General features: G+C 39.1%; 1 protein-coding gene across 2 annotated transcripts; it reads left to right on the top strand.

Moving 5' to 3' along the window:
- The first annotated feature begins 1,349 nt into the window (after positions 1 to 1,349).
- Positions 1,350 to 10,106, top strand: LOC123506201 (nuclear pore glycoprotein p62-like). 2 transcript variants are annotated; one of them, XM_045258126.1, is made up of 8 exons: positions 1,350 to 1,597; positions 4,436 to 4,490; positions 4,931 to 5,428; positions 5,592 to 5,783; positions 6,281 to 6,377; positions 6,504 to 6,726; positions 6,947 to 7,105; positions 8,693 to 10,106. In XM_045258126.1, exons 2-8 carry the CDS (start codon positions 4,472 to 4,474, stop codon positions 8,915 to 8,917), a joined length of 1,413 nt encoding a protein of 470 aa, XP_045114061.1. In that variant the 5' UTR covers positions 1,350 to 1,597; positions 4,436 to 4,471; the 3' UTR covers positions 8,918 to 10,106. The 2 variants fall into 2 exon arrangements, with proteins under 2 accessions (XP_045114061.1, XP_045114062.1); XM_045258127.1 differs by having other exon boundaries at positions 1,504 to 1,601.
- The last annotated feature ends 2,348 nt before the right edge of the window (positions 10,107 to 12,454 follow it).

The raw sequence follows: 12,454 nt of genomic DNA, 5'->3' as shown, positions 1-12,454 counted from the left end.
TTCCATTAGCTGCTGTTGATAGTTCTGCACCAAACTGAATGCTGTTTCAGTATCTTCTGGTATCTCTGGCAAGTCTGGAAACATGATGGACTGGACTGTTGATGCAGGGAGGAAAGATAGCAACTAGGATGATACCAGCTTTGAAGCGCCTGGAGTATAGAGATAGATTAAAGGCATTAAACATGTTTTCATTTGAGAGGAGATGTATAAGAGGGGATATTTAAAATGTTCTCAGATACAAACTACATAGATGTGAGATCTTTCTTTACCTTAGAGGAGGGAAGTAGGACTACAAATCATGGCAGGAAGATTAGAAAGCAAGGCTGCAGGTTAGATATAAGAAAATATTTCTTTAGTCATAGGGTGGTAGACTTCTGGAATGCATTGCCAGAGACGGTTGTAAATAGCACTAGTTTGACAATGTTTAAAAACAGATTAGATAAGCACTTAAATTTATTAGATTTATAATTATGTATAGCGCTGCATGATAGTTTTTATAAGAAATTTACTATAGTTAAACAAGACATGATCCCCATGTATGGGGACCACAAATTGTAGAGGATTTCGCTGCAGGACTTACCCTGTTAATGGGCCAAATATTTAGAATTAGTATATAATGTATTGTGTACTTGTAAGTGTAACTTTAAGTACTGATGACGAGGTCGCTGTGCGACTGATACAGGATAACCTAGATGGGCCCTGGTGGCCCTTTGCTATCCTATTATTTATGTTATGTTATGTTATGTAGGAAAGATAAGTTACAAAGCTGCAGCATATCTTGCACTTCCTGTTCGTCTGCCATCTTTATTGTTGTCATCTGTCAGCTGGTGACTGGTCACGTGATCGAAGGTCTAGCAGGCCCGTTTTCCATTGTCCCAGGTTTTGCTTAAGCCTGCCTTAAGGCGAGGTCTAGCCGTAGGGGCATTAAAAAACGCAGCTTAATTACACACACAATGCTACGCAGGGCAAAGAGTTTATATTATCAAAACCTTAATAAATGCCACGCTGGGCAAAGGGTTAATATCCACAAAATCCCGGATGTCTTAATATCATTTCCTCCAGAACGTTATGAGCTAGAAGATAGCGGCAAACAGCATGCAGTGACAGTCCTTGGGGCAGGAGATGGCTGACAGCGGGGCATTCCATGCAGTAGTGCTGAATGGTGCAGAGTATACACTCTGTATTATACTCTGGGTACAATATGACTGCCAATCAAAAATGTAAAAAATATCATACAACGTAACTAGAATTTCAATGGTTTTAATTGTTATATAAGACACTAACAATATTAATTCCTCTTCGCAAAATAACAGTAAAAGGTTCTCCCTAGAGCCGATCCAGATATAACAGACAGAAGGGAAGAAATTAGAGACTGAAGATTGAGGGTGAATGGAGATAAAAATGAAACCGTGGGTAATTGACGGAAGATAAGGAAAAAAAAGTGACGTGAACAAAATTACTTCTCTAAAATGTGACCCCTTGAAAAAAATTCCCACGTTGTTTTAAACGCCGAGAAAGAGAGAGAGTACTACGGCGTGGTGTTGTTGTTTCACCGACTGCCGTCAGAGGTGGTGTCTCCAGAAGCGGGAGATATAGGGTAGGTAAGAAGGGTGTTCATTAATATGTATATAGTACGTTAATCCTCAACAGGTGGAAGTGTGTGTGTGTGTGTGTGTGTGTGTGTGTTTGTGTTTGTGTGTGAGAGAGAGAGAGAGAGAGGGAGGAGTGAGTGGTGGTGATTCAAGGAAAGAGGCGAGAGTAGTGGACTCTATAGTGTTGGTGGTGGTGGTAGTGATAATAGTAGTGGTAGCGGCGGTGGTGATGGTAGTTGTAATAGTAGTGGTAGCGGCGGGGGTGATGGTGGTAGCGCTGGTGTTGGTGGTGAATGGTCCACCTTACAGTCATGGTAATCTGGCGGCACTCTCCCCAAGAAACCGTCCCGCGCGCTCGCCTCGATTTCCGGCTTCCATTTCGCAGCTCCCCCCAGCTGATTTGACGTCACGTATACGTACTATGAAGCCACGCTACTGGTCAACGAGAGAGAGAGAGAGAATATGAAAACGAATAAGGAGAGAGAGAGTATGGTAACGAATAAGGCAGCGTTTCTCAATCTTTTTACCCTTGCATAACACTTAAAATACATGACATGTCTCACGTTACCCCTGCTCTAAAACAAAATTATATACCATATATTTCTCATTTTATGTGATTTCAAATCAGCTGGGTGGAGGAGCTGTGAAGGGGGAGTCCGGAATCGAGGCGAGCATGCGGGACAGTTTCTTGGGGACAGTGCCAATCTGGCCATCCTGGTGTGCCTGTCACTTGGCTGGTTGGCTAGTGGGTGGGTGGGTAGTGCAGTGTCGTGCCACGGTATGGTACCTGCCACCTGGGCGTGTACTGCGGCTGGTGCCTGGTGTGTGCAAAAGGAAAGTATTCGCTTGTGCAGAAGTGTGGTAAGTGTACCTTGTGATTCACACCACACTGCTATCTTTGGTCAAACTAGTGTATGAGTAGGTGTTTAGGGCTGATATCACATCTAGACCAAGCTCGGTGATGAGTTGTTATGAGTGTATGTAACGCCTCATGGTAAACTTATACAGTTACATCAACAGCTCATTTCTAGATTAAACATTTTTTTCCGGTAGATGTTGACCTGCTTTGAATAAATCTGCACTTTATTTCCTTTGCAATTTTTATTTATTTATTTATTTTTTTTTTTTACTATCCCTGCATCTTCCTTTACGAATTGCTGCTCATCGCTGGCTACACCACCCTATTTTAACTTATATATTTAGCCAAAATTAACCTAACCTAGCTAATGTAATGTAGTTGAGGCAACACACACCACTGGTATGTCTTTCTCAGAATAATTTAACCATAACTAACACAATTAAGTGGATCTAGCCAAAGCAAACTAGCCTAACTTGACTAGTAATGCTAAGAAATTAATATAAAGTCATTACCTTATTTCTCTTCGTAAAAACTGGTGATACAAGGAAAATAATTGAGGTGACACCCAGCCCGTTCAGACATCATCCGTAAACTGATTCAAATAGAGTTGCTTCTCTCCACAAACTGCTATGATTGGCTAGATTTATTCTGTATGATTTTTATTGGTTAGTCGCTGCATGCTCAAACAAAAGAACCAATCACTGTGATTAATTTCATGCATTCACAAATACCTAATGTGACAATAAACACACACACACACAAAAAAAAAAGAAACAGGTATGGAAATTGGAGAGACTGCAGAGGATGGCAGTGAGGATAGTACCAGAGCAAAGAGGGATGATACATGAGGAGACACTGAGGACTTTGGATCTACCAACACTAGAACAGAGAAGAGAGAGGGGGGGACCTAATACAGGTCTACAAACTAATGAATGGAATGGATGTAGTAGATAACGAGGAGCTGTTACTAAGAGATGAAGTCACCAGTGGAAGCATAAGATGTCATAGTAAAAAAATTGTGGATGGTAAGATGTTGCAAGGATGTGGAAAAATTCAGCTTTCCACAAAGAAGTCATGGAATAGCCTGAGTGAAGATGTTGTGTTATCAAGGAGTGTGCATAGCTTTAAAGAAAAGTTGGACAAGTGTAGATATGGAGATGGGGCCACACAAGTGTTATGCCCAGGCCCTATAAAACTGCAACTAGGTAAATACATGTAACAGCATTCCTCAGTGCAAAGTGGTAAATTTGAAAACAAATTTTTTTATCAATGTTATAAATAGTTTGCAATGGGTATACTGTATATGGGTTCAAATTACTCAGAATATAAAGTTCTATAGTCTATAAGATGAGAAGGGTAACAAAAGCTATGTTGCTATTGGTGTACAAGTATAATTTAATATCTACCTCATCAATACTTTTATAGTATAGTGTCATTTATCAAATACTTGAAACTTGCGAGAAGTACTTCTGACTTGTAAAGTTCCACATGATAAGGACGTATCATCCTCCTGTATGTACTTTAACTTTTTTATTTATTTATTTTATTTTATTTTTTTTTATTTATAAGTAAATACTGCAAAATTCATGTTTCTTTTGCTAGTGTTACAAAGGAAGTGACTCTCACTGTCTGGTAAAATTTCAGTGAGAAATGTTGGTCAGTTTGCAGTGTCACCCAGCCATGAAATCTCTAATGTGACTCATGTTTCTCTGGTGAGAAATGTAGTGGATTTATTAATTGATGATATAGTATATCATTTCCATTGTAAATTAATATTTTTTGAGTACTGTCTCTTCAATCCCAAATTAGGCTACCTTTCATCCCCAGTAATTGAGTAATGTGCATTGCAAAAGAGGTTGTAAATCAACAAAATTACAAAAAATCTCAGAAAATACTTTGCTGGTGGCAGCAGCAGCGAACAATGCTTTATTGTTGTTCAGATACTGTTCCTGAACAGTAACAGCAATTTTTTTTTTCCTTTCAGGTTCTTGACTGAGAAGGCAACTCTAAGGAGGCAGCAATGTCTTTCAATTTTGGAAGTAAGTGCTGATACATTTTGTTTCTTTGTATTATCTGCAGTTTTCATGTTCATTCTCGCATGCTAGTGCAGTATATATATATATATATATATATATATATATATATATATATATATATATATATATATATATATATATGTAATTCAAGTTGTGTTGTTATTTGTTCATATGGTTGTCTTGAGCAAAGATTCATGCAATATCATTAAAGTTTTTGGAAATGAATATTAGTACAAGTACTATAATTTTTCAAATGCTCTACTTGTACTATGTATTTCCTTTTACTTGTATCCACAGTTTTTTTTTTTTTTTTTTTTTTTTTCCAACACAATTTTGAGAAAATTACTTGTGTCTTTGCTGTGCATTACTTATGAGGATGTGTGCCAGTGTTTCCTATCCATCAAGCTGTGTGAGTGGCAGTGACCTTGATATGACTGTTACAGACACAGCGCCCAAGACCACAGGCAGCGGGTTCAGTTTTCCAACCCTCCCCACCACCACAGCAGGTGGCACCAGTGGCTTCAGCTTCAGCACTGCCCTAGCCACCTCACAGCCTTCTGGCACCTCCACATTTAGCTTTGGCACCATGTCTGCCACACCAGCTACCTCCAGCACTGCTGCCACCACCACAGGAGGTGGACTTTTCTCTGCGGCTCCTATAAACCAGCAGCAGCAGCAGACAGCAGCACCAGGAGCAGGGTTTCTCGCACCTCCTGCCTCCTCTGCTTCTTCATCCTTCAATTTCTCTGCTCCTGCTCCAGCCACCACAAGCACAGGGTTCTCCTCAAGTTTCCAGCTGCCCACCACCATCCCAGCTTCGACAGCAACACCTACTCTGCAGTTTGGAGGGACCACCAAGATTGCAGGAGCAGCCCCTGAGGCAGCCAAACCAGCTGCCCCTGCCTTGCAGACCTTTGCTTTTCCCACTAAACCAACCACAGGTATGCATTCACTTATTGTGCTACGCCTTTCTCAAGAGTTGTGAATATCTTCTCATCTTGATATAAGGAAGCTTTCTGGGTCACATTTTAAGATATAATTATCCTGTATGACCTGTACAAATGTTCATTGAGTCAGTACAAGCATTACTTTCTCTGTCCTCAGGTACTGTTGCACCAGGAGGTTCACTCTTCACACCCGCCACTACCATCAATGCCACTGCTGCTGCCACCAGCACCAGCACCAGCACCACCACTGCTTCTGCTACTTTTCCCATCCTTGCAGCAGGCCAGAGCTCAGTTCCCTCCACCACCTCCACCACCACCATCACCACCACCTCCACCTCACTGGGACTTGGTACACAGCCACACTTAATTTGTTATAATCAGTTGTCCATTAACTAATAGGTCTATTTTTGTATCAGGTAATTGAATGTAATAAGATCAAATTGAATAAAAATAAAATTAAATGCCTACTAAGGTGCCAGTCCTTGAAAGAGTTTAAAGGATTCATAATTGTAAGCAGTCTTGAAGTATTTTGATTGCACAGGTAGGTTGGCAGAGGACAGTGATGCATACACCTTTCACAGGGTGCACTCTTACCAACATCCAGTTATGGCAACATTATCGCTTGGCCTTGAGATCAAGTGTGTTTTTATGGCACTTCAGGGAGACATTTTTAGTAGTTCTGTAATTGTATATTGAAAGCAAAAATGGTGGAGGAAGGAAGTCAGATTAGACTTCACTGTGATAAAGGCAATCACTGGAATCTTGAAATGGAGAGTCACAAATAATTTTGAGTGATTGCTTAAGTACTAGTTGAACAACATGTTAATTGTCTTTATTCCCCCACAGTTGCTGCTGCCACCACCACTGCTGTTGCCACTGCAGTAACAATAATGACACCAGCATCCACCACTACAGCCTTTACTTCACTTACCACAGCCACTACGTACGTTACTTTTCGTGTGTGTGGAGGAAACCAGAGATTTAATCCAATGACAACACAATAAGTAATGCATTTTGTTTCATTGATATCACCTCAACACTTGATATTCATTCTTTCCACTGTGGACAGTACAAGCAGTGCTACTGGAGCCCCAGTGGGTGGCAGCAGTGCAGCAGCTGGTGGCCTTAGTGTGGCTGGTCTGGAAGAGAAGGTTAACAAGTGGATGTCCGAGCTAAAGGAGCAGGAGGAAAGGCTGATGAGGCAGGCAGCTCATGTCAATGCATGGGACCAACTGCTGCAACAGGGGCACGATCAAGTGCAGCAGCTGCGGCTCACACTCAATAATGTCAAGGTAGGAGCGCTAGATACAGCATGGTAGACACAGGCAGATGCAGCAGCAGCCTGGGCTAGTCTGGCTGTGTAGTGAGGATAAAGGAATACAGTACTTCCTTGCTTATTTAGTCCTTTCAGTTCTGTCATGAATGTTTTCATTTCTGTTTCCTCAGTCTTGTCATGAATCTTTCCTACTGTGTGCTGTATTGTAGTCAGACTAATCTGGCTCTCTGGTACAGATGGACCAAAACAGGCTGCAGGCTGAACTGGACTTCATTCAGGGACAGCAGCAAGAATTGGAGCAGCTGATTGAGCCCCTGGAGGCTGCAGCAGCATCCACCACCCCAGCACAGCACCAGGGTGACCGCCAGCGGGAGAACATGCACCTTGTGGCTCAGGTGAGTGGCACCACACTAGCATTGCCATTGCATCTGTTACTTAAGGCAACTTGTATTTATTTCTGTAGTAAAATAAATTGTTATAAGGATTAGTCATCCCTGCAGTGGTGCAATTATGTGTGTGTGTGTGTGTGTGTGTAGCTATTCTTCAGTGTATGATTCACCGTTATATGAGATTTCACTTTTACGACATTAGTTTTTGCTACTATAGTTCTGTTACACGATTAATTGTTTTGCTTTTATGATATCCCGAGTACAACTCATTTGCTCTGCACGCAAATACAGTGAACCCTCATTTTTTCACAGTTCGCTCATAATAAACCCATTCATATTTACAGTTTGCCTTTGGAACCTAACTATTTTTACATGATAAAGTGGGAGATTCCATATTGTCATGGAAATACAGTAAAACCTCGCTTGACGAACGTCTCTAAAGACGAACAATTCGGGAGACGACCAAAAAATTTGTCAATATATCGACCCAGGGGATGAACGATATTTTGGGGGATGAACGCAGTTAAACGGCTCGCCGGCAGGCGAGCCGTTTGTGTGATAGCTAACCCGGCTATCACACAACAACAAAACAAAATATAAGCACAAAAGAAAATAGAAACAGGAACATACGAAAAATATTACATAACATAATCTCCGTGCCACCACGATTTTCTCCTGTTTTTCCTGGGCATGGTGATGTTACCGGCGCGCTCTACTGTAGCTTCCTCGGCGTTATCCTCGCTGCTCTGGTGGCTCTCAGCGTTGCTGTCATCATCATCCTGGCCATGTCCAGGTACTGCAGATTGTGGCACATCCATCGCAGCTGTTTCCTCGCTCGCCTGGCAAGGAACACCGCCCTACTGCCCGCTCCTCTCACACTGAGCATCACCTCCGAGGATCAAAGGAACTTCCTGGCCACGTGCCTTTAACTTCCCTTCTTGAAGTCCAAACTTGCTCCCACATGCGTGAGGAAGTCAATCCCCAGCAGGCAAGGGTCTTCCAAGGCAGAGACGAAGACTGGCAATCTTTCCATGTTTCCCACGCCGATGTTCACTATAACGGGCCCCACATAGCGGCACTGACTTGTGACGCTACACAGCTGTTGTGTAGCTCTGGCACGCTGCGCACATCCAAAGTCCTCTCTCATGACTGTCTTCTCGGATCTTGTCTGTCTTCCTCCCCATCCTCCTCTCCTCCATTCCATCATGCCATCAACGTCCAGTCTCTCAAGTAAATAACCTTTTCTTTTTTATTCATTTTATTATCATTTTGATAGCATTTAGGTAAGTAAAACAATTTAGGCTTTCTATAATTATTTCGTTCATGTCATGCATACATTAAAGGTCTATTTTGAATGGGTTTTATGGACAAAAGTATGATTTTTTTTTTTTTTTTTGGTCTGGAACGGATTAATGGTATTTCAATACATTCTTATGGGAAAAATTGATTCAGGGGACGAACAAATCAGGTGACGAACAGGATTTAGGAACGAATTATGGTTGTGAGCTGAGGTTTTACTGTCTGTCTGTCCACATCTTTATTAAAATTATGAAGTTACTGATAACATACTCACAGAACATGATCACTTTTCAGAACCTGGATTCACAGCTGCGGCAGATTACAGACGACCTGTGCAAGGTTATCGAACACCTCAACTCCAGCAACTCTGGCTCTCGTGCCACAGATCCAGTGAACACTGTAGCTCGGGTGTTATCTGCACACATGGACACGCTAAAGTGGGTAGACCAGAACACTGCACTGCTCAGCCAGAAGATGGACGAACTCTCCCGCACTTCAGACAATAAGCGCAGGGACTAGTGGCGGTGCTAGCTGGCCAGTGGCTTAGGATTGTTCACCCAACAATGAAGGGCATTTCGAAGCTGAAACTATCTGTCTAGCTCACTGATGATCAAGGGAGCCCCATGTTTCTTATCCAAACTCTCCCTTGTTGCTTGTTGAGTGTCTCCTATTCAGTAACACTATTTTCTTACATGTATATCCATCTTCTAAGTGGCTGTCCTCTTCCACTAGTACGTACTTTCCCTTTTACTCACATACGAACTCTTTCTTTGCAATCTCTGATGTTTAATCTGAAGCTATTCCATTAATCTCCTAATCTTGTTTGTGTCATTACACTATAGTAGGAGAATATCACTGTGCAATGATATAAGGAAGCTGAGGAAGATAATGAATAGTGATATATATAGTAATAAAAAAAAGATAAAATAAAAAATAAAAATGGATTTTTTATTTTTTATTTTTTTTTTTTTTGTTCATTTTTAGCATAAAGTTATACAGAAAATATTTTGAGTAAATATTTGTATGTGTAGATATATGCTCAGTGCTTTTCTAATATGGATGAAAAAGAAGTGCCACCAAATATGTAGGTGGGCCACAAAAATCTATAGTTTGTGTCTTGTCTACCTGCATTAGACTTTCTTGTGCTAAACTGGACAACCCAAATTGAAGGTTGGAGCTCAATGCTTGAAAATTCTCTCAATTATCAAATGAATGTGGAAAATAGGGGAAAGTATATAGAAGTTGTGATGATCCAAGGTGGTAAACAGTACTTCATGTATCTAGTTGTATGCAAATTGTATCACAGGGAAAACAATGTTGAGTTGCCACAAGTAATGATGTTATCTACATAATGTTGCACTGTATTTTGTGACATCATGTATTATGGCTGCTGTACACAAAAATAGTTTGAGGTTATATTCTGCTTTGTCATTTGAGGGAAGAAGAAATAATGAAGTTTCTAGGTGGAGGAGATTAGCACAAAACAGTTGTACCATTCAGGGAAAGTTAATGAAAACAGATGCTGAACTCCTTTTCTACTACATATTATCAAAATGGTTTGATTCACGCCTCAGTGTATGTAACTGGGAGGAGATGTAAAGTGAAAACTGTGGACTTGCATGGTGTGATTGTTTTGTAAGTGTTCTCAGCTTATGTATTCATGGAGGTTTTGTTTTTAATGATGAAGCCAATAAAGACAATTCTTACATATGTTTTGTTAAGTGAGTAAGATGAATTGTAGTGATCTGAAGGGTGTGCCTGTTTTCAGTAACTGCCATCATGTCTTATGCAGTGTTATTCATCTGTGTATAATGTCATTTAAGTTGGTAAACTGGTTGCTGTTTTATTATGAAAAGTAATAGTAATGAATAGTAGAATAAGCTGCTTTGATTAGAAGAGGGTAGAACTAGGTTTGTCCTCTAGTGTGGATCATCAGAAAAGTATAATTTTTTTTTCTTTTTAATTACTGCACCGAGATACAATATACCTGAAGAAGAAAATTGGTTTCAACAAGACATTTCTTTGTTTTGAGTGCAATGGAATAAGCCAAATTTTCTAGATTATGTTGACCAACTTTTTTTGGATGTTATCTTGATAGGTGGATCTGGCAGCTCTTCTCTGAGTTTATAAGTCATCTCGTATTGTTAGTAATGCTACTAAAATTCATTTTCCGTGTTTTGAAAGACTTACATTGCACTTCCAAAAAAATTCTGTGCACCAAGTTTATTATGTAGGTAGAGTTTTAGATATGAATTTTACTTTGCATGCCTTATTTTTTCATCTACCTGTTCACTTATTTACTTACATATTTTTATGGCACCATCCCCCTTCACTGTGGTTCCCCACTGTCTCTTCGTCCACACGCGGCAGGGCAGGGGAGGCCGGGACGAGCACGAGTAATTTAACACTTCACCTGCGTGAAAGACATGGAAGCCCGACACAAGATTTATCCAGAGTTCCTCGTAGGCTGCCGGCCAAGAAACACTCCCATCGAAGCGCCTGGGTGACATATCGTGCCCCTTGCTTTACTGTATCCTTACAGCGGGTTGGGCAGGCAGCGTGCAGCGCCTTCTGTTGGTGATGCCACTATTTAATTTCAAAAGGCCACCAAAAAAAAAAAAAAAAAAAAATATATATATATATATATATATATATATATATATATATATATATATATATATATATATATATATATATATATATATATATATATATATATATATATATATATATATATATATATATATATATATATATATATATATATATATATATATATATATGTATATATATATATATATATATATATATATATATATATATATATATATATATATATATATATATATATATATATATATATATATATATATATATATATATATATATATATATATATATATATATATATATATATATATATATTCGTAAGAGTGTTTTTGTTATTGGTAAGGTAGAAATTATGTTAATCTGTCACCCAACCATTAAACTTGCCTTAAAAAACAATGTGACTGAAATAACAAACCTTTAAAAATATTGGTAATGTGGCCACTATTTTAAAAGTCCACAGAGATAATATATATATATATATATATATATATATATATATATATATATATATATATATATATATATATATATATATATATATATATATATATATATATATATATATATATATATATATATATATATATATATATATATATATATATATATATATATATATATATATATATATATATATATATATATTTATTTATTTATTTATTTATTATTTATTTATTTATTCGTAAGAGTGTTTTTGCTATTGGTAACCTAGAAATCATGTTAATCTCACCAGAACCATCAAACCTGCCTTAAAAAAACATTGACAGAAACTAGAGAACATTAAAAATATTGGTAATGTAGCTACTATTTTAAAAGGCCAACGAGATGAAAAATTTTATTCCTAAGTTTTTTTTTTCTTTATTGCTATTGGCAATCTAGAAATTATGTTAATCTATCAATAGAACCGTCAAACTTACCTTAAAAGATACTGTGATTGAAACTAGAGAACATTAAATATAATGGTAATGTGGCCACTATTTAAAAAAAGAAAAATCACAAAAGACCTGTTCCTTCTACTATAAACAATGAACGCATTATCTCATTGTCTCCTTGTGTCTGCCAGTGACTAACATCTCCCATGACCGTCATACTGTATGGATTACGTATCGTGGTTCATGTATTGTTTCTTCAAGGTGTGAGGAATATGCAGGCTGTGATGTCACGGTGGTTTTATGAGGTAAAGTTGGAACGGCGCCGTACTAGATATGCCCGTGCTAAGCGTCAGGGTAGTAGTGAATAAGTGATGCCTCAGGAAGCAGGTTTGGGGCTGGTGACGCCCCACGGGGCGGTTCAGGTGGGTTCGCGGTCTTCGGTGGGCTCCGTCACCCCTCGGGATTGGGTCTCCCAAGCATGCCAGGTTCAGCCCTTGGAGGGTCAACTTGCAGCCATGTTTGCTCACGGCTCTCCATTGCAGTCTATGCTTTCTGATATGATTGCTTCTCAGGC

The sequence above is a fragment of the Portunus trituberculatus genome, chromosome 19, assembly GCF_017591435.1.
Source record: "Portunus trituberculatus isolate SZX2019 chromosome 19, ASM1759143v1, whole genome shotgun sequence".
Lineage (NCBI taxonomy): Eukaryota > Metazoa > Arthropoda > Malacostraca > Decapoda > Portunidae > Portunus > Portunus trituberculatus.
The sequence above is the reverse complement of the archived record's forward strand: the minus strand, read 5'-3'. Positions and strand labels throughout refer to the sequence as shown.